At 57.9% G+C, this 20,280-nt stretch overlaps 2 protein-coding genes across 2 annotated transcripts; one reads left to right on the top strand and one right to left on the bottom strand.

Annotated features, from left to right (window-relative positions):
- The first annotated feature begins 1,003 nt into the window (after positions 1-1,003).
- Positions 1,004-8,491, top strand: PFKL (phosphofructokinase, liver type). The gene is made up of 22 exons (XM_065844414.2): positions 1,004-1,149; positions 1,773-1,846; positions 1,941-2,018; positions 2,112-2,301; positions 2,451-2,616; positions 3,278-3,322; positions 3,402-3,510; positions 3,792-3,887; positions 3,967-4,059; positions 4,402-4,527; positions 4,622-4,686; positions 4,779-4,842; positions 4,932-5,078; positions 5,186-5,256; positions 5,373-5,460; positions 5,568-5,720; positions 5,843-6,007; positions 6,199-6,260; positions 7,165-7,276; positions 7,357-7,456; positions 7,588-7,693; positions 7,787-8,491. Exons 1-22 carry the CDS (start codon positions 1,065-1,067, stop codon positions 7,932-7,934), a joined length of 2,343 nt encoding a protein of 780 aa, XP_065700486.1. The 5' UTR covers positions 1,004-1,064; the 3' UTR covers positions 7,935-8,491.
- A 2,242-nt stretch (positions 8,492-10,733) lies between these two features.
- Positions 10,734-19,248, bottom strand: CFAP410 (cilia and flagella associated protein 410). Its single transcript, XM_065844419.2, has 7 exons — positions 19,097-19,248; positions 17,785-17,803; positions 17,073-17,119; positions 15,137-15,366; positions 14,369-14,540; positions 13,128-13,221; positions 10,734-11,690 (listed from the first exon to the last, which is right to left on the bottom strand). Exons 1-7 carry the CDS (start codon positions 19,171-19,173, stop codon positions 11,565-11,567), a joined length of 765 nt encoding a protein of 254 aa, XP_065700491.1. The 5' UTR covers positions 19,174-19,248; the 3' UTR covers positions 10,734-11,564.
- Positions 19,249-20,280: the final 1,032 nt, after the last annotated feature.

Here is a 20,280-nt window from a genome sequence, read left to right as displayed (position 1 = left end):
ATTTTGTATTTTTCAATGTTTTAATCTATAATTTTGTAAGGATCGTTTAACAAAGAACTGTTGTTTATACGTAATTGAGGACCTGGTGCCTGATCCCATCACAGGGGAAGGACTGAGACACATCGGACTATGAATCCTTAGTGTAAAACACAGTCCCTTCCCAGAATATATACTGATACCTGTGTGCATACTGATACCTGTATTTACAAGTTAATTTAGGGGGAAGGGTAGCCAAAGTACCAGGAATCCACATTTTAAATACATTGATAAGCACAGAATCCCAGAATGTCAGGGGCTGGAAGGGCCCTGGAAAGCTCATCCAGTGCAATCCCCCCATGGAGCAGGAACACCCAGCTGAGGTTCCACAGGAAGGTGTCCAGGCGGGTTTGAATGTCTGCACAGAAGGAGACTCCACAACCTCCCTGGGCAGCCTGGGCCAGGCTCTGACACCCTCACCCCAAACAAGTTTCTTCTCATCTTTAAGTGGAACCTCCTGTGTTCCAGTTTGCACCCATTGCCCCTTGTCCTGTCACTGGTTGTCACCCAGAAGAGCCTGGCTCCATCCTCCTGACACTGCCCCTTTCCATATTGATCCCCAGGAATGAGTCCCCCCTCAGTCTCCTCCAAACTAAAGAGAAGGGGAAGGGTATTGTATGTAAACTGAGGCAGGGTCGGGTGGTCTGTAAACCCTGCAGTACCAACCAATGGGGAAATGGGGAGGAAAACTGCAGCCGGGATTTTGGGAGGATATAAGCAGGGGTTTTTTTCCCCACTGTGTGTGCTGACCTTTAGGTAGAACACTTGGTGTCGCGATATCGTTATTAAAAAAACTGCTTAGCTGAGAGATGCTGCCTGAGCCCATTATATTTGCAAAATAATTGCTTCCTACGGCACCGTTTCCCAGCGCGCCGCGTGGCGCGATATGTCGCGACATGATGGCATGGATACGGCGCGCTCCGATGTGGCGCGCCGGAGGGGCGTGGCCAAGTGGGCGGTGGGCGTGGCCTCGGCGAAGGGGGCGTGTCGGGGGCGTGTCCCGCGGTGCCGGTTCCCTGAGCGCAGCGATGGCGGCGGCGGAGCTGGAGCGGCTGCGGATGGCGGGGGCCGGCATGGCCATCGCCGTGCTCACCAGCGGCGGCGACGCGCAAGGTGGGGCCGGCCGGGGGCAGCGGGGCGCGGGGTGAGGGGGGAGCTCGGCCCCGGGCCCGCCCCCGTGGCCGCCCGGTCCAGAGTCCGCGGGGCCTCGGGGTGCGCAGCGGGGACGTGGCCCCGCGTTCCTGCCCTGGGAAGGGGGGACACCCCGCTGCCGTGTGCGCCCCACGGGGGAACGGTCGGTGCTCACCATCGCCATGGCCCCGGGGCACCCTCTGCTGGAGGTCACCGGCCCCACGGGGGAAGCCCCACGGTCCCCCGCCAAGGGATTAGCAACTGTTTTTATTAATATTACATCTCGCTAATATTAATGGTATATCTCACTAATATTGATATCACTTCTCGCTAATATTAATATTACATCTTGCTAATATTAATATCTCGCTAATGTTAATATTACGTCTCACTAATATTAATATCACATCTCGCTAATATCAACGTTATAGCTCGCTCTTGAGCGGCTGCTCCTCCGCAGCTCCCACACATGCAATGAGTTTCCCCAGTCTCAGCCTGCGTGGGCATCCCCCCCACACCTCGAGGGGACACTTCAGGGTCACCTATAGAATCTGGTCCTCTGTGGGGCATGGGGCTCCCCCCAAGATCAAGTCTTGCCTTTCCAGGGATGAACGCCGCCGTCCGCGCCGTCACCCGCATGGGGATATATGTGGGAGCCAAGGTGTTCCTCATCTATGAGGTTGGGGCACCCCCCTGCTCCCCATTGTGGGTTGGGGGGGAACCACCCCCCCCAGTGCTGGGGAACCCCTCACTGTGCCCCCGCTTTTCCACAGGGCTATGAAGGGCTGGTGGAGGGGGGAGACAACATCAAGCAGGCCAACTGGCTCAGCGTCTCCAACATCATCCAGCTGGTGAGGCTCAACCGTGGCACCCCCAAATGCCACCCCCTCCTCAAACCTGCGTGATGAGGTGTGTGTCCCCCCCGTCCCATTTCCTCTCTGCAGGGTGGGACGGTGATCGGCAGCGCCCGTTGCAAAGCCTTCACCACGCGCGCTGGACGGCTGCGTGCTGCCCGCAACCTGGTGGAACACGGCATCACCAACCTGTGCGTCATCGGCGGGGACGGCAGCCTGACGGGCGCCGACATCTTCCGCTCCGAGTGGGGGGGCCTGCTGGACGAGCTGCTCCAAGAGGGTGGGTGACCCCCCCAAAATCCTTGGGAAAGTGTTCAAGGGGTGCCGAGGTCCATCGCTGGGCTCCTCCGCAGGATCCTTCCCAAAGCTGCGGGAGAGACAGTAAGACCCTAAAATAACTGGTGACGCAGCCGTGTCCCCCCTAAACAGGGCAGATCAGTGAGGAGGTGGCGCGGCAGAACTCCCGCCTGAACATCGTGGGGCTGGTGGGCTCCATCGACAACGATTTCTGCGGCACTGACATGACCATCGGCACTGACTCGGCACTGCACCGCATCATGGAGGTGATTGACGCCATCACCACCACAGCACAGAGGTGAGCGCTGCGGGCTGGATCACTCTGACATCTCAGCCACCCTGAGAGAGGTTCTCCTGCCCCTCTGCTCTGCTCTGGGGAGACCACACCTGGAATATTGTGTCCAGTTGTGGCCCCTCAGCTCCAGAAGGACAGGGAACTGCTGCAGAGAGTCCAGCGCAGCCACCAAGATGCTGGAGGGAGTGGAGCATCTCCCGTGTGAGGAAAGGCTGAGGGAGCTGGGGCTCTGGAGCTGGAGAAGAGGAGACTGAGGGGGGACTCATTCCTGGGGATCAATATGGAAAGGGGCAGTGTCAGGAGGATGGAGCCAGGCTCTTCTGGGTGACAACCAGTGACAGGACAAGGGGCAGTGGGTGCAAACTGGAACACAGGAGGTTCCACTGAAATTTGAGAAGAAACTTGTTTGGGGTGAGGGTGTCAGAGCCTGGCCCAGGCTGCTCAGGGAGGTTGTGGAGTCTCCTTCTCTGCAGACATTCAAACCCGCCTGGACACCTTCCCGTGGAACCTCAGCTGGGTGTTCCTGCTCCATGGGGGGATTGCACTGGATGAGCTTTCCAGGGCCCTTCCAGTCCCTGACATTCTGGGACTCTGTGTGATTCTGTGACATTGCACCCACCCTGAGCATCTCACCCACCTTTCTTCTCTCCCCGTGTCCTTGCAGCCACCAGCGGACCTTCGTGCTGGAGGTGATGGGCCGCCACTGCGGGTAAGCCCTGGGGATGGGGAAGCCCATCAGAGGGATGGGATGGTGGTTTTTGGGGCCACTACTGTCACTGTGTCCCCAGGTACCTGGCACTGGTGTCTGGCTTGGCCTCGGGCGCCGACTGGCTCTTCATCCCCGAGTCCCCTCCAGAGGACGGCTGGGAGGACCTCATGTGCGAGAGGCTCGGGGAGGTGAGCGGAGGGGTTCCTATAGTCCTGTCCCCATTTGGTCTCTGGGGAGTCCCCGCAGGGATCCCGCTGAGCCCTGTGGCCACCACCCGACCCCGTGGAGCTTCGGGAGCTCCGACCATTGTCCCTGTGAAACGGGGCGCTCAGCCGAGCACGAATCCAGCCCTGGCACGCCAGGGGCAGCGCCGGCTTGGGGGTCAAACCTGAGCCCCCTGCAGGCAGGGGAAGGATTCTGGGTGAGTTTTGGCTGAGCCCCAGCGTCCGTTTTCCTCCTCCCGTGCCAGACGCGCAGCAGAGGGTCGCGCCTCAACATCATCATCATCGCCGAGGGTGCCATCGACCGCAGTGGCAAACCCATCTCCTCCAACTACGTGAAGGACGTAAGCGCCGCCCCGGCCCCCAGTTCGGCCTGCATGGTGACCGGAGGGTCCCCGGTGTGACACCCCCTCTGCTCCACAGCTGGTGGTGAAACGCTTGGGCTTCGACACGCGCGTCACCGTCCTGGGCCACGTGCAGCGCGGAGGGACCCCCTCGGCCTTCGACCGCGTGCTGGTAGGTCCCAGGGAGGGGACACAGTGTTGGGGGACACCCTGCAGGAAGGAGCAGGGAGTTGGGGAACCCCCTGTGCTGTCCCCCTGCGTGGTGCGGGGGATTTTCTCAGCTGGTCCCTGTGGGCTGGGTCCTGCTGAACCACATGCCCGTTTTTCCCCTAATTTGCTGCGAATTTCATGGGTTTGAAAGAAAACCAGCAGCTCTCTGGCTGTAAATCATGCGTGGAAGCAGCCGCGTGGTTCCCAAGCCCAGGGGGCGTCGCGCCCGGCTGGCGCGGGTGTTCCCGGTGTTGGGGGACAGCGGGTGTCCCAGGGGACAGCGGGTGTCCCTTTCCCTGGGCAGAGCAGCAAGATGGGGATGGAGGCAGTGATGGCGCTGCTGGAGGCCACCCCTGACACCCCCGCCTGCGTGGTCAGCCTCTCGGGGAACCAGTCGGTGCGGCTGCCGCTCATGGAGTGCGTGCAGGTGGTGAGTACCGGGGGATACGGGCACTCGGGCCCATGGGTGGGGGTCCTGCTGGCGTGGGGGTCACCCTGCTGCATGTTCTCTCCCCTCCCGCAAGACGAAGGATGTACAGAAGGCCATGGACGAGAAGAGGTTTGAGGAGGCCATTCAGCTGCGTGGGAGGTGAGGATGTGGGGAGACACGGCCAAAAGGACGTGCTGGGGCGGGGGCTTCTCCCTGTGGGTCCCTAGGGCCACACCGCTTTGTCCTTGCAGGAGCTTTGAGAACAACTGGAACATCTACAAGCTGCTGGCACACCAGAAGCCGGCGCAGGAGAAGGTGAGGAGGGACGAGGAGCGGGCAGGGGACACCGTCCCCACCTTGGGGACACGCAGCGAGGTGCCACCCTCTTGTCCCTGTCCCTGCAGAGCCCCTTCAGCATGGCCATCCTGAACGTGGGTGCCCCTGCCGCCGGTATGAACGCTGCCGTCAGGTCGGCTGTGCGCATCGGCATCTGCCAGGGCCACACCATCTACGTGGTGAGCGACGGCTTCGAGGGCTTGGCCAAGGGGCAGGTAAGAGGGATGGGGAGCCTGGGTGCTGCGTGTTTCACAGGGTTTGGGCTTGGAAGGGGGTGGCAGAGTGTTCCCACCACCCCAAAACCGAGAGATGCTGCTTGCAGATCCGTGAGGTCGGCTGGCACGACGTGGCGGGCTGGCTGGGACGCGGCGGGTCCATGCTGGGCACCAAGCGGTAAGCACAGCCCTGGAGGGACTGGGGGGTGGAACGGGCAGGACACCACTGTCCCTGGGTGTTTTGGTGACCCCCTGTCCTCACTGTGTTCTCCCCATCTCTCCTCCCCGTCGCAGGACACTGCCCAAGACCTGCATGGAAAAGATCGTGGAGAACGTGCGGAAATTCAACATCCAGGGGCTGCTGGTCATCGGGGGGTTCGAGGTGCGGGGAAAACCTGTTTGGGCAGGGACTGGGGGGGGTGTCAGCATCCCAGGGCCACCCCTGCTGGGATGCTGGGCCAGCACATCCCCAGCACTGGGTGCTTGCAGGCGTACGAGGGGGTGCTGCAGCTGGTGGAGGCCCGCGGGCAGTACGAGGAGCTCTGCATCATCATGTGCGTCATCCCCGCCACCATCAGCAACAACGTCCCCGGCACCGACTTCAGCCTGGGCTCGGACACGGCCGTCAACGCGGCCATGGAGGTGAGGTCCCAGCAGGTCCCATTGGGTCCCGTTGCTTCCCAGCACGTTTTGGGAACGATCCAGCATCGCGTCGCAGCCAGGATGGGGTGTCTTGGTGTGACCCCCCTTTTCTCCCGGCACAGAGCTGCGACCGCATCAAGCAGTCGGCCTCGGGCACCAAGCGCCGCGTCTTCATCGTGGAGACGATGGGCGGCTACTGCGGGTACCTGTCGACGGTCACTGGCATCGCGGTGGGCGCCGACGCCGCCTACGTCTACGAGGATCCCTTCACCATCCACGACCTGAAGGTGAGCAGAGCAGGAGATGCTCACTGGTTTGGGTAAAATAAGAAGGAAAATGGGCAAAGGGAGCGCTCCAGCTCCCTGTGAAGCCACTGGGTGACGTTAGTGGCTCTCAGGTCCAAACGAGAGGAGCAGAAGGACCTGGGATGGCGGCAGAGGACATGGGCACTGCTGCCATCCTGGTGTCTGTCTTGCAGGCCAACGTGGAGCACCTGACAGACAAAATGAAGACGGATATCCAGAGAGGGCTGGTGCTGCGGTGAGTTGGGGACCGCTGGGGGTGTTTGCTGAAAAACCCAGCGACATGGTGGGGACTTTGTACCAGCACTGATGTGGCCAGCAAGGCCCAGGGCAGTGACTGTCACTGTGCTGGGACCTGGGGAGGCCAAACCTTGAATGCTGGGAGGCAGTTCTGGGCCCCTCAGGACTATAAAGCCCTTGAGGTACTGGAGCGAGTTGAGAGAAGGGAATGGAGCTGGTGAGGGGCTGGAGCACAAGTGTGATGGGAGCGGCTGAGGGAGCTGGGGGTTCAGCTGGAGAACAGGAGCTGAGGGGAGACCTTCTGATCTCTGAACTGCCTGAAAGGAGCTTGGAGCCAGGGGGGTCGGGCTCTGCTCCCCAGGAACAAGCGCCAGGAGCAGAGGAAACGGCCTCAGGTTGCGCCAGGGGAGGTTGAGGTTGGATGTGGGGAACAATTTCTTCCCCAAAGGGCTGTGGGGCATTGGAACAGGCTGCCCAGGGCAGTGCTGGAGTCACCATCCCTGGAGGGTTGGACAGACGGACATGAGGTTCTCAGGACATGGGGCAGTGCCAGGGCTGGGGGAACGGTTGGACTCGATGATCTTGAGGGTCTTTTCCAACCAAAATGATTCTGTGATTGTTTTATTCTATGGTGCTGAGCCCTTCCCACAGCTGGAGGGGGGCCCTGGGCACAGCGGGGTTTGTCACGGTGTCCTGCCCAGGGATGCCATGTTCAACCAAGGGGACAGTCCTGCCCTGGACACCCCCACTGCCATCCCCACCCCAGCCCCAGGGTCCTGCTGGGTCTCTGGGTCTCAGGAAGAACAAACCAGCAAAGAACAAGGTGTTCAGGGGAGGATGGAGGGACACCTGGGGATGCCGGGTTACGGAGCAGTCCCCCACTCCTTCCCTCTGCCCCCCAGCAATGAGAAGTGCCACGAGCACTACACCACTGAGTTCCTCTACAACCTCTACTCCTCCGAGGGCAAAGGCATCTTCGACTGCAGGATTAACGTCCTGGGCCACCTCCAGCAGGTACGGGGGACGGGGCCACATGGGCCACTGCTGTCCCCGAGAGCCAGCCGGGCTTGTCATCACCATATCTTTGTCCCCAGGGGGGAGCCCCAACTCCCTTTGACCGCAATTATGGGACCAAGCTGGGTGTGAAGGCGGTGCTGTGGATGTCGGAGAAGCTGCAGGAGGTTTATCGCAAGGGTGAGCCCAGCGCTGGGGACACCTTGGTGGGGCTGGGGGGATGCTGGTGCCACCCAGCAGCTCCTGCTCCTCTGGGTTTGGCCACTCATCCCCCAGCGAGGTGGCCACAGCACGTTGTGTCCCTCTCCCAGGCCGCGTGTTTGCCAACTCGGGCGACTCGGCCTGCGTGATCGGGCTCAGGAAGAAGGTGGTGGCCTTCAGCCCCGTGACAGAGCTCAAGAAAGTCACTGATTTTGAGTAAGTCCCCATCCCCACACCCCAGCGGTTCACCGGGTCCCTCAGGGACATCCCTGGGGACACTTGAGAGCCGTGTCCCCCCCCGCCATGCAGGCACAGGCTGCCCCAGGAGCAGTGGTGGCTGAACCTGCGGCTGATGCTGAAGATGCTCGCCAACTACCAGATCAGCCTGACCGAGTACATCTCGGGGACCATGGAGCACGTCACCCGCCGCACCCTTAGCATCGAGAAGGGCTTCTAGTCCCGCCAGCCCCAGCCGTAGCCCCCCCGTCCGCGTCCTCCCTGTCCCCACGTGCTGCTGGGGAGCACCAGGTCCCCCCTGTTCTCAGTAGCCCTTGTAGCTTTGCCACCAACCCCAAAAATCAGGCAGAGCCTGGTCCTGGCACCCAAACCAACCCAATCCTGCCCCGAATCACTGCTGCGGGGTCTGGTGTTGCCAGACCCTTAATCATCCCTTAATAGTTTATTCTTATTATTTAATGATGGGGTATCTTGATCGCCCTAGCCAACTGCTGCTTCTAGTCGTGCGGGAGGAGCTGAGAGGATGCGGTGCCATCCCGGGGCGGGTTGGAGATGTCCTGGGGGCTTTCAGCTCCCCCGGTAAAGCTCCGTCGTCCCAGGGCGTTTGCTTTTTGGGGTGTCTGGAGGGCTCAGCACAGCACACCGGTCCCTGGCCACCTTGCATGCCGTGGGGCTGTGTCCATCATCTCACCGCCGCTCCGTGACCCCCAATCCCAAATCCCATCCCGTTCGCGGCGCTGCTCTCCTCCTCTAGACATAAAACCCGCTGGAGCCAAACCCACCGTGCAGAGAGTGGTCATTGCGCACCAAGTCCCTGAGGGGAGGAATCTGGGGACAGACCAGGGGGTTCGGATGGGGATGAGCAAAACCGGGCTGTTTGCCAGAGCTGGATTAACGCTGGGCTGGGAGATTTCTCTGCTCCATGCGTCCTCAAAGCCCGGGAGAGCGGGACCGCGGCCTCTGGCCACCGAGTGCAAGGTCAGCATCCCTCTGCAGGCAGGCTTGGCAATCCCGGAGAAAAATCAGTTCTCCTTGTTTTGGTTCCCACCTTCAAAGCAAAGCGCAGAAGTGAGCGATTTATCAAGGCGCTGTGTTTGCTAACGCGGTTGCCAAGCGCGTCGGCTCCCGAGCACAGCGCTGGTGCCAGATGGCTGCTCATAGCCCCTTTCCCAGGACATTTGCTTCTGGGGGCTTTTGGCCGATGGCTCTAGCCTCTGGGACACCGCCAGCACCAATACACATCATGGTCTTTTGGGTCGAACAGAGTTATTTTTTTCCTTCCCCATGGAGTTGTCCCCAAGTGATGATTTCAGTGCTTTTCCCCTGGTTGGACACATGTTTTAGGCTCTGGATGTAGATGAGCATTATTGTGTTTTCCCTGCTAGATGGAGGCAGCATCACTGCTGTTCCCAGGCATTTTATCTGCTCTGGGGGAGCAGAATGGGAATTGTGCTCTTCCACCATCCGTGTGCCGCTTTCAAGGATCCCCAAACAGGACCCCCCCATCAGTCACGAACCCCACACACACACCTGACTCACCTCCAAGTCCCCGAGGGCTCTTTGAAAGCCGGTTGTGCCAGATCCGCGCCCGCCGGCGTTTTCCACGGCCGGGAAGCGTTTGCTGTTGCCGCTCAATATCTCCCGCTGAGGCAGGTCAGGACAAAAGCCGGTCACGCCGAACAGCCCCGCGGTTGTGCCGTAGCCCACGTGGAGCCTCGTCCTTGGGCGTTCGGCTCTGCAGGTCGGGTTTTCTCCAGCCTGGCGGGCTCAGCAGCAGGGAGGGCACTGCAGGGGGCTGGCACGGACCCACAGCCAGATTTAGGGCGTGAACGGGGACAGGCGTGTCCCCACACTGCAGCCCTAACACCTCATTTCCTCTCCCAAAAAACAAGCCTGGAGCGCCAAGTTGTTGGGCTGACAGCAACAGGCGCAGCCCATGGGGACACCCACCCCAGGAGGAGCAGGAGGGGACATGGTGGCACGTCCAGCCCGGTCCCCAAAGAGAGGACGCTGTGACAGTCCCACAGTGCTGGGCAGGCTGCCAGCTCCCTGGTGACGATGCTGGAGCCCAAGGGACTAGCTCCCCCAGGACACTGTGGGTCACCCCGTCTGGCAGTGGTGACACCGGCACCGGCCAAGCGTGATGAGCGCGGCACGTAGGCGGCGAGTTCTGCCGGGGACAAATTGCTGTCAGCCGGGGATTAACAGCTCGACTTGCGCAGCGGGTGCCAGAGCAGCCTCAGGCCGTGGCCATCGTGCCACAAACGAGCCTCAGTGACAAACGGTGACGCTCCATCGTTCTCCCAGCAAAGCTTGGGGGGTGTCCAGCCCAAACAGCAGCCGCAGCACGAACAGGAGTGACTTGTGCCACTGTGGGGACAGCCTGGGAGGGGACTTGGTGCAGCACGATGCAGATGTGATGACGGGTGAGTCCCTTGGGCTGTTGAGAGAAAGCTGTGATGCTATAGATCACAGCAGCTACTGCGTTTAAGGCAGAAGAACAAGGTCACTTGGGGAGTTAAAGGCATCACAACTCTTCACTCAGGCAATGAGGGTCCAGCTCCCACCACAGTCAAGTGAACAAGGTTGTGGACACAGGGCTGTCACCATCCCCAAGGATGGGGACACTCCTGGGGACACAAAGGCCACGCTGCCCTGCACAGCCCCACAGCACCAATGGCTCCTGTCCCATGTCCCGAGTGCCATCGTCCTGCGCAGGCAGGTACAAGCGAGGTTTGCTCAGCAGCGCTTTTGCTTCCTGCACTCAGCAGGGAATTGTGGCTGCAAAAATAAAAGGTTCCAAAAATCACAGAGTGCTTCTGAAAAGCAGCCCTGGGCAGGGTCAACAGCACTGGACGGGGTGACGAGCCGTTTCACAGATCCGGTGAAGCGGGAGGACGCGGGGGCCCCAGCCTCCTCCTGCTCCGCAGAGCCAACAATACAAGCCCTGAACCAGACGTAATGGAGCAATAAATGCTCAAGAGTCATTTGCTGAACCCCGGCCACGATGTACACGTCCTCGAGGGATAGCTGGTTTTATTTGGTATGTCCCAACAGTTGATTTGGTGTCTAACAGCTCTATAAAATCTTAGTAAACGCAGCTTTTCCAGTTAAACGCCACCCCCAACGCCTGCGCAAACCGGACAGGAACGCTCGCCGTGTTTTTCTCCTCACTGCAAAACGCACAGCGGCTTTTTACTCAGACGTGAAGTGTTTTTAAGCTGCTCTAACGCCTGCAAGGGTATGTGGGGCTGAGAGCCCAGCTGAGCATTCAGGAGCTGGGAGAGGTGTTTGTTTCACCGTGGCTGCACTGAGCTGCTCTTTGGGCCGCCCAACAGATGCTGCGTGCGCTAACGAGGACCAGAGGAAGTCAGGGGTTGAAGATAAATTAAGAATTTAACATTGAGCTTCGCAGTCAGCACCAGACAGTTCTTGGCGATCACGTCAGGCGGCGTCTCCCCGACAAGGTTTCACAAAACAAACCAAATCTTTGTGGCGGAAGCTGCCTGCAGAGCCTGCTGCACACAAAGAGGCTGGCGGAGGGTTAGGCTGAGGGAGCCACCAGCAAGCGGTGACATTGCAGGCTGTCAGCGGCTTTGCCGTGACCATTCGATCGCAGAGCGCGGCAGCACCTCTCCCTGCAGCCCTGCTCCCTTCTGCTTTGCCCATTCCCCCGCAGCTCCCATCGAACAGCGATGGGAGATACATTAATGGAGCTACGCAAGCAAAGCTCCCAAGAGGCAGATGGGGGACATGCAGAGCCAGGGGCCACGTCAGGAGCTGCAGGGACAACCAGCACCCCCCGTGCCAGCCCCTCAGGGGGCTCCGGGGACGTTTGTCACAGGCACCATCACTCCTCCTGCAGCTCCTTCTTCCGAAAGGCCTGGAGCCTCCTCCCCACCGCCTGCTGGACCATCTCCAGCCCCTCCGCGTCCAGTTCCTTCACGAGAAGCAGGATGGCGTTGAGGACGTTGTTCTGTTGAGATGAAACAGACACTGCTTTATAGAAAACACGTTAACGCCAGCGTGGAAAAGGATACTGATTTTCAAAGAAGTGCTCTTTCTAGGAACTCCACCACCTGCAGCTCCAGGGACAGATCGTGGAAGCCCTCAGGGCAAACGCGCACAGGGACTGGTGTGTGAACTGGAATGCAGAGCAAACCAGTCCACCCAGTCCCACACAAGCTGCCCACACGCCTCTGGCTCCCCGCCACCCTCCCAACTGGATTCTGCAAGGAAAAGCACATTGAGGAGCAGCCGCCCTCTCCCTCCAGCGTGACTGTGTGTAGGATGGGAAAGGGCAGCAACCCTCTGAGCTGGGGAATCGCAAGAGCTGGTAGAACCACAAAACCATCAGCTGGAAGGAACTCTTGAAGATCCCAGCCCAGCCTCCCACCGACAGAAGACTCCAGATCATGGCTCTGTCAAACCATGTCTTGAAAAACTCCAGGGAGAGATTCCGCAGCCTCTCTAAATAACTGTCCTTCTAGGGAAAGTTTTTCCTCATGTCCAAGCTGAACCTCCCCTTGTTTAGTATCTGCTTTTCCCAAAGGCCAAAGCCTGTGGTTCTACTCATGGTGCTGCAAAGCAGATGCACTCGAGTACGTTTAAAACATCAATGAAAGAGAGACCACAGGCAAAAGAGAAATCTATCAGAAAGTGGTCTAGATCTCACCTCACCAACTAAAGGAGTGGCAGTGAGCCCAGGAGACACCAATTCCCAGCTGAACAGCCAAGATCTATGATCCTCACTCAAGGTTACACCATGGAGAGGTCTGAGGAACCACCTAAGCTCAGTTTCCTTCCCACCATTCTGTTTCAGCTGCTCCCAGCTATGTATTCTTAGCACAAGCCCAGCTATGGGACACACATGAGCAGACAGACCAAGAGGACAAACTCCAGCAGCATTTCTTTACATTGCATGATGTCTTACAGATGTAATATTTCAGCTGGAAGGGACCCACAATGGCCATCTAGTCCAACTGCCCGACCATTCCAGGGCTGAACAAAAGTTCAAACATATTTTTACTGCTGTTGTCTGACCGGTTTGGGGCACCAACCCTGTCTCTAGAACCCTATTCCATGTCTGATCACCCTCTCAGCACACAAATGCTTCCTCATGTCCAGCCTGAACCTCCCTGGCTCAGCTCTGAACCATTCCTATGCATCTTGTCCCTGGTTCCAGAGCTCAGCACCTCCCTCTCCACGTTCTTCCTCAGGAACCTGCAGAGCCAGGAGGTCACCCCTCAGCCTCCTCCAAACCAGACAACCTCACAGTCCTCATTCCTTCCAGCCCTGTCACCAGCTTGGTTGCTCCCCTCTGGACATACACAAGGACCTTTGTAACCTTCTGAAATGGTGGGGCCCAGACTGCACATGATAAAATGCAGTTTGGTCTCTGAATGATACTCACTCTGTTCTTCCGGTTGCAGTCTGTCTCTCGAGGTGAAAATGAGGAAAATTTATCCCTGGGAACAGGCTTCATACCAAGCTCCTCTCGAATTTTGCTGAAGAAAAGGAAGAAAAGCAGATGTTATCACGACCAGCTGGGAGAACCTTACTCTGCCAGGCCAACCCTTTCCAATCACGGGCAACCACACAAGAAGTGTCTCGCTGAAGAACTCCAGGTGCATCTATTCACCATCACTGCCTACAGAACACAGCAGCTTTAGCAAAGCTCCCACATGTGGCAGGAGCTTCACAGCTATAAAATATAAACCAGCTGACACAAGGAGCCTGCTCCCAGCTCCACCTGCGATGAGACATTCCTGTGCCCAGTGCTAACTGGGACTGCAGACCCTGTAAAAACCAGCATGTGCTGCCACGCTGATGGAGAATCACAGAATCATTTTGGTTGGAAGGGACCCTCAAGATCATTGAGTCCAACCATAACCCACCCCTGGCACTGCCCCATGTCCTGAGAACCTCATCTCTGTCTGTCCAGCCCTCCAGGGATGGTGACTCCAGCACTGCCCTGGGCAGCCTGTTCCAATGCCCCACAGCCCTTTGGGGAAGAAATTGTTCCCCACATCCAACCTCAACCTCCCCTGGCGCAACCTGAGGCCGTTTCCTCTGCTCCTGGCGCTTGTTCCTGGGGAGCAGAGCCCGACCCCCCTGGCTCCAAGCTCCTTTCAGGCAGTTCAGAGATCAGAAGGTCTCCCCTCAGCTCCTGTTCTCCAGCTGAACCCCCAGCTCCCTCAGCCGCTCCCATCACACTTGTGCTCCAGCCCCTCACCAGCTCCATTCCCTTCTCTCAACTCGCTCCAGCACCTCAAGATCTTTCTTGGCATGAGTGGCCCAAAACTGCCCCCAGCATTCAAGGTTTGGCCTCTCCAGTGCCCCGCACAGGGGACAGTCACTGCTGCAGCACAGGACACGCACCAGAGTGTCACAGAAGCCGGGCTGAGCTCACACTCCCAAGAGGATCCATCTCCACACAGCTGACACGCTGCAGAGTTAAGTCCCCACCTACAGAAGAGCCCATATGGCAGATCCAGAACCAGTGCTACTAAATCAGCACGGTAACTGGAGCAATGGGAATTTGCCCCAGCTGTGAGAGCAGTCCCTGGAATATCAGGGTTGGCTGGCAGGGTCCTGTCCTGCTACACACAAGTTCAGCCCCAAAATCCCACCAGCTCACGAGCGAGCCCTCACTTGGTCTCCTCCAGGCTCAAGTTGAGCAGCTCACTCGCGGTCTCCGTTGTGGATTCCACAGCGCTGGACCCCGTGGATTCGGGACAGCCGTTCTCCACGCTCCCCCTGGCTGGTGGGGCTGTGATCTCCTCCCCATCGACCAGTGCCTGGGACAGTTCCTCCTCCGTCACAGCTGCAAAAGGCAAAAAGAAAACCGCGCTACAGCGAACTCCAGCAGCCCAGGAAGAAGACGGCACCTGTAACGGGGCAGGCACTGCTGCTGCAGGGCTACACTGCAGGGGGTGGCTCTAAAAATCATCCTTTGTACCGGCCTTGTGCTCCTCCTGCAGTAAAACCTGCACAGGAGAACACTGGCAGTTCTCACCAGTCTATCAAAGTGGGAAAGATATCAGGGATGCAAACACGCTTTGCCATGTCTTTTCTCTGGAGAAGGCTCAAAAAGCCACCAAATTGCTGTCACCAGGCAGATAAACTTCTCATTTTTAGGTTTTTTTTTACAACAGCAGGTCAAATTATAGAATCTTTGTTTTGCCACAGCAAAGGAGAGAGCTCTAAAAAACCACTAATTAGTGGTACTGTCTCAGCTATAACGAGCCTCTACCAGCTAACATGAACTCGGGCACTGCAGGGAAGGGAGAAAACCACTTAGAAGGGATGAATCTCACAGAGGAGACACTCAACCTAACAGGTCCTGACTCAAGGAGGAGTCAAATGACACCATAACACAAGGAACCAGCAAAACACTGGGTCCCAGTTCCCCCTGCCCACCTTGGTTATCCAGCTTCTGCAGGCTGGGGAGGTTCCGCAGCACCGTCATGCGGTAGCGGTGGGGGTCTGACCCACAGCAGGGGTTTTCCGACAGCCACAGCACCCTCAGCCGGGGCAGGTTCTTGAGGAAGAAGAGCTCATTTAGGCTGGCGATGTTGTTCTTCCTTAGGTAGAGTTCACTCAGGTTCTGGCACTGACGCAGTGGCTCGAGGTCCGAGATGCCGTTCACGCTGAGAGATCACAGAATCCCAGAATGTCAGGGACTGGAAGGGCCCTGTAAAGCTCATCCAGTGCAATCCCCCCATGGAGCAGGAACACCCAGCTGAGGTTCCACAGGAAGGTGTCCAGGCGGGTTTGAATGTCTGCACAGAAGGAGACTCCACAACCTCCCTGGGCAGCCTGGGCCAGGCTCTGCCACCCTCACCCCAAACAAGTTTCTTCTTGTATCTAAATAGAACCTCCTGTGTTCCAGTTTGCACCCATTGCCCCTTGTCCTATCACTGGTTGTCACCCAGAAGAGCCTGGCTCCATCCTCCTGACACTGCCCCTTTCCATATTGATCCCCAGGAATGAGTCCCCCCTCAGTCTCCTCTTCTCCAGCTCCAGAGCCCCAGCTCCCTCAGCCTTTCCTCCCACGGGAGATGCTCCACTCCCTTCAGCATCTTGGTGGCTGCGCTGGACTCTCTCCAGCAGTTCCCTGTCCTTCTGGAACTGAGGGGCCACAACTGGACACAATATTCCAGGTGTGGTCTCCCCAGGGCAGAGCAGAGGGGCAGGAGAACCTCTCTGACCTACTGACCACTCCCTTCTAACCCACCCCAGGTACCATTGGCCTTCCTGGCCACAAGGGCCCAGTGCTGGCTCATGCTCACCCTGCTGTCCCCAGGAACCCCAGGTCCCTTTCCCCTACACTGCTCTCCAACAGCTCGTTCCCCAACTTACACTGGAACCTGGGGTTGTTCCTGCCCAGATTCAAGACTCTGCACTTGCCCTTGTTCTATTTCATTAAATTTCTCCCCGCCCAGCTCTCCAGCCTGTCCAGGTCTCTGATGGCAGCACAGCTTCCAGTGTCAGCCGCTCCTCCCAGCTTCATGTCATCAGCAAACCTGCTGACAGTCACTCTATTCCCTCATCCAAGTCATTGATGAATATATTGAATAATATTGGTCCCAGTACTGACCCCTGAGGCCCTGCACTGGATCCAGGCCTCCAAGAGATGGGCGGGTCAGGGCCCGGCGAGCCCGTCCCTCCCGTGTTGTGCCATTCTGGGGGGACCACAGCGCTTTTCCAGCCCCCTGCCCTGCAACGGCTTCACCAAGGAGCCTCACCCCGGCACAGGGGCGTTTGGGGGCTTCGCACAGAACAAAAATATACTTAAATAGTGGAAATAATTTACTAAAGGAGGCTCTCCTCTCTGCTGAAGCCTTTGCTTCCCCCAAACACTCGCATGCTTTTCTGTCGCAGTTTCTCACTCATTTAAGGAGAACCCAGATAAGGTTCCCAAGGGAAAAAAAACCTCAAATTTCCAGACACATTTGCTCTGCGAGATCCCCAGGACAGGTGAAGGATGGGTGTGCTGGGCAGGGGCTTAGGGAAATTAACATCCGTATGAGCTCCAAGAAGCATTTCAACAAGTAAACTGGCCCTACATGGAGACCCAGAAGATCCCATCCAAACCCCGGGACAGGACTTAGGGAGCAACAATCCACTTCTGAAAACAGGGATTATTTTCTCAAGGAGTAAAGGAAAAGGTGCAGAGGAGCCAGGAGAGGAATAATCATTTCTGCGTGTCTGCCGCTTGCCGAATCAGGCATGAGGAGCGGGGCAGCTCAGACACAACTACAGAAAGGTGGTAAGAAATGCAGGGCAAGACATTAAGACATAAGAGAAAGGACATTTTTCCTGCCCTCTCCAAAACCCGTGGCCCGACGTTCACCTGAATGTGATCACCTCGATGTTGGGCAAATCCCGGCATATCGATATCTGGGTGGGAAGAGACAAAACAGCAAGTTAGCACACCCAGGAAAAAAAAGCAATAAAAATAAAAGCAACATAAATCACAAACAAGCAAGAACAGGAATTTAGGGTGGCTTCAGTCTAACCCAAGCTTGGCAGCACCAGAGATTTGCTGCCGCAGCCGGTGCAGAGTCAGCAGGAGGGGAGGCGCAGACGCCAGCCAGCCTCACGTCGCTCTTCTGCTCCAGCAACTCCACAGGCTCCGAGATGGTTTTCCAGCCATTGCACGCATGAAGGGATCCCTCTTACCGCAGACAGCCCTCTGCTAGCGAGAGGATGTCACCCAAAGTACCAAACAGATGGGGTGGGACTCAGGGTGCTGCTCTCCACGGGTCTGTGCTGGGACTTGGAGAGGAATCCTGTGCATTCTCCACAAATGACAGCAAACCCACCACTCTTTTAAAAATTTTTTGTATGAGATGCTAATCAGGCCTGAAAAGCACTGCAGCTCGCTGGCAGCGGGCCAGCCCAAACCCAGGCCTGCACATTCCTCCGCACCCCAACAACCCCATAACGTGTCCCCTCCCCGCTGAGGCTCCGCTCTGGCACGGGTTGGGGCTCCGCGATGGCAGCCAGAGCCGTGGGGCTGGTCCTGGTAGGACGGAGCAGGCGGCACGGTACTTGGTACTTACATCTGTCAGGTGGCTGCCCCTGCGGGAGGAGAGCGGGGGTCACTGGGAGCACACTGGGGGTCACTGGGAGCCCCCCTGCTGTCCCCGCACCCCCACCACCTCCAGCCTGTCCCCAGCAAAGCTGCTCTGACATGGCCCATGTGGGTCTTGTTATGCCACCCGCAGGCTGCCTGTCCCCTCACCCTGACCCTGCCTGTCCCCCCCACCCTGACCCTGCCTGTCTCCCCCACCCTGACCCTGCTTGTCCTCCCCACCCTGACCCTGCTTGTCCCCCCCATCATGACCCAGGCCTGCCTGACACTCACCCAGCCCTGTCTGTCCCCCAAAACCCATCTGGCCAATCACCCTGGCCCTGCTTGTCCCCCATATCCCAGCCCTGTCTGTCCCCTCATTCAGCCCTGCCTGTTCCCCATATCCTAGCCCTGCCTGTACCCTCACCCCAGCCCTGCCTGTGTCCCCTCACCCCCAGCTTTGCTTGCCCACCATAACCCCAGCCCTGCCTGTCCCCTTACCCAGCCTTGCTGATGCCCCAAAACCCATCTGTCCCCTCACCCCCAGCTTTGCTTGCCCACCATAATCCCAGCCCTGCCTGTCCCCTTACCCAGCCTTGCTGATGCCCCAAAACCCATCTGTCCCCTCACCCCAGCTCTGCCTGTCCCCTCACCCAGCCTTGCCTGTCCCCTCACCCAGCCCTGCTTGTTCCCCATATTCCAGCCTTGCCTGTCCCCTCATTCAGCCCTGCCTGGCCCCCACATTCCAGCCCTACTTGCCCCCCATAGCTGTGTCCCCTCAGCCAGCCTTCCCCGTCCCTTCACCCCCGCCTTGCCTATTCAACCCACCCCTGCCTGCACCCCCCGCCCTGCCTGTGTCCCCTCACCCCGCCTTGCCTGTCCCTTCACCCAGCCCTGCCTGTCCCCCATATCCCAGCCTTGCCTGTTCAACTCACCCCTGCCAGCACCCCCAGCCCTGCCTGTGTCCCCTCACCCCATCCCTGCTTGCCCCCCATAACCCCAGACCTGCCTGTGTCCCCAACCGTGCCTGTCCCCCATATCCCAGCCCTGCTTGTCCCCCCCACCTCTGCCTGTGTCCCAACCCCTGTCTGTCCCTTCAGCCCAGCCCTGCCTGTCCCCCATAGCCCAGCCCTGCCTGTTCAGCCCAGCCCTGCCTGTTCAACCCACCCCTGCCTGCGTTCCCCACCCCTGCCTGTGTCCCCAGCCCTGCCTGTGTCCCCAGGCCCAGCGCCCCCAAGATCCCCACACCCCGCATGCCCACCCCCTCCCGCCGGCCCCGGGCCGCTCTCGCTGTCGCCCACCAGCAGTTGAGGCGGCGGACGCCATCGAGCGCAGCGGCCTTGGCCCGGGCCAGCACGGCCGCCCGCGTCAGCCTCATGGCCGGGCCGGGCCGGGCCGCGGCGCCAGGGGCGGAACCGCCGCCCGCGCAGGCTCCTCCCGGCCGGGGCGGGCCGGGCCCGGGCCCCGGAGCTCCGCGGAGCACCGGCCTTTCCCGGCCTCTCCTTCCCCAGCCCGCGGTGCTGCTGCCCGGCGCCCGGCTCTGCCCGCCCTCCATCCGGCGGCCGCCCCGAGCCTCCCTGAGGGGCGGCTTTTATTTAATTCCTTCATATTTACTTGTAATTTTCATCATTCGTTTAATTGCATCTCGTTAGAGAGTGTTTTGTACGCATAGCAACGCCTCCATGGATATATATTTATATCTACACATGAGTATAGCAACGCCTTTATGGATACATGTTTATATCTAACTTTACACGAGTATGAAACGGAGAAATAAACTTAACAGCAGAGACAATGATACTGTTAAGTGTCATTCTTTATTGACAATGTCCCGGGGATCGTCCTCCATAAATGCTGCAAACACAGATAATTATTACATATGCATTACAATTTTTAGAAATTTCTACTCATGCCTATACTATTTTGACATACATCTGTACTAAGAAATGATGATGTTACAATTGTTTAGTTTCTTTCTTAAAATACGTCCGTTAATTATTAGTCAAATATAAACTCAGCACTCTGCTTCTAAACGATGTTATTACTTAATCTTCTGTCTCCCTCTTGTCATGGAGAAGGAGCTAAAACTTGAAAAATATCCCCTTGTTTTGCAGGTGGTCAGGAAGTATTTATGTCGATGGGTTAATGATCGGGACATCTTTTTAACTTAATCACTGTATACATTAATTTGGCACCTTCTCTTCAAGTATGTAACCTTATACCCTTAAATATCTATCTATATACCCTTATATCTATCTATATATGAAGTGTACATAAATAAAATGTACATTTATACACGGGACGATGTGTCTCCGTTTTGTATCTCTGGGGGTTTAAGCTCACTGGGGCAGCTGGAATGAAAAGGCCTGGAGAAGAGGTGTGGTTAATAAAATCCAAAATAAGGCGTTAATGCGGAGTTTCCTGATGTTTTTCTATACGTTTCCCAGTCTAATGCAGCAAGCAGTATCAATAATAATCTCAGGCA

Source organism: Patagioenas fasciata, chromosome 9 (genome assembly GCF_037038585.1).
Source record: "Patagioenas fasciata isolate bPatFas1 chromosome 9, bPatFas1.hap1, whole genome shotgun sequence".
Lineage (NCBI taxonomy): Eukaryota > Metazoa > Chordata > Aves > Columbiformes > Columbidae > Patagioenas > Patagioenas fasciata.
This window is presented reverse-complemented; position numbering and strand designations above follow the sequence as displayed.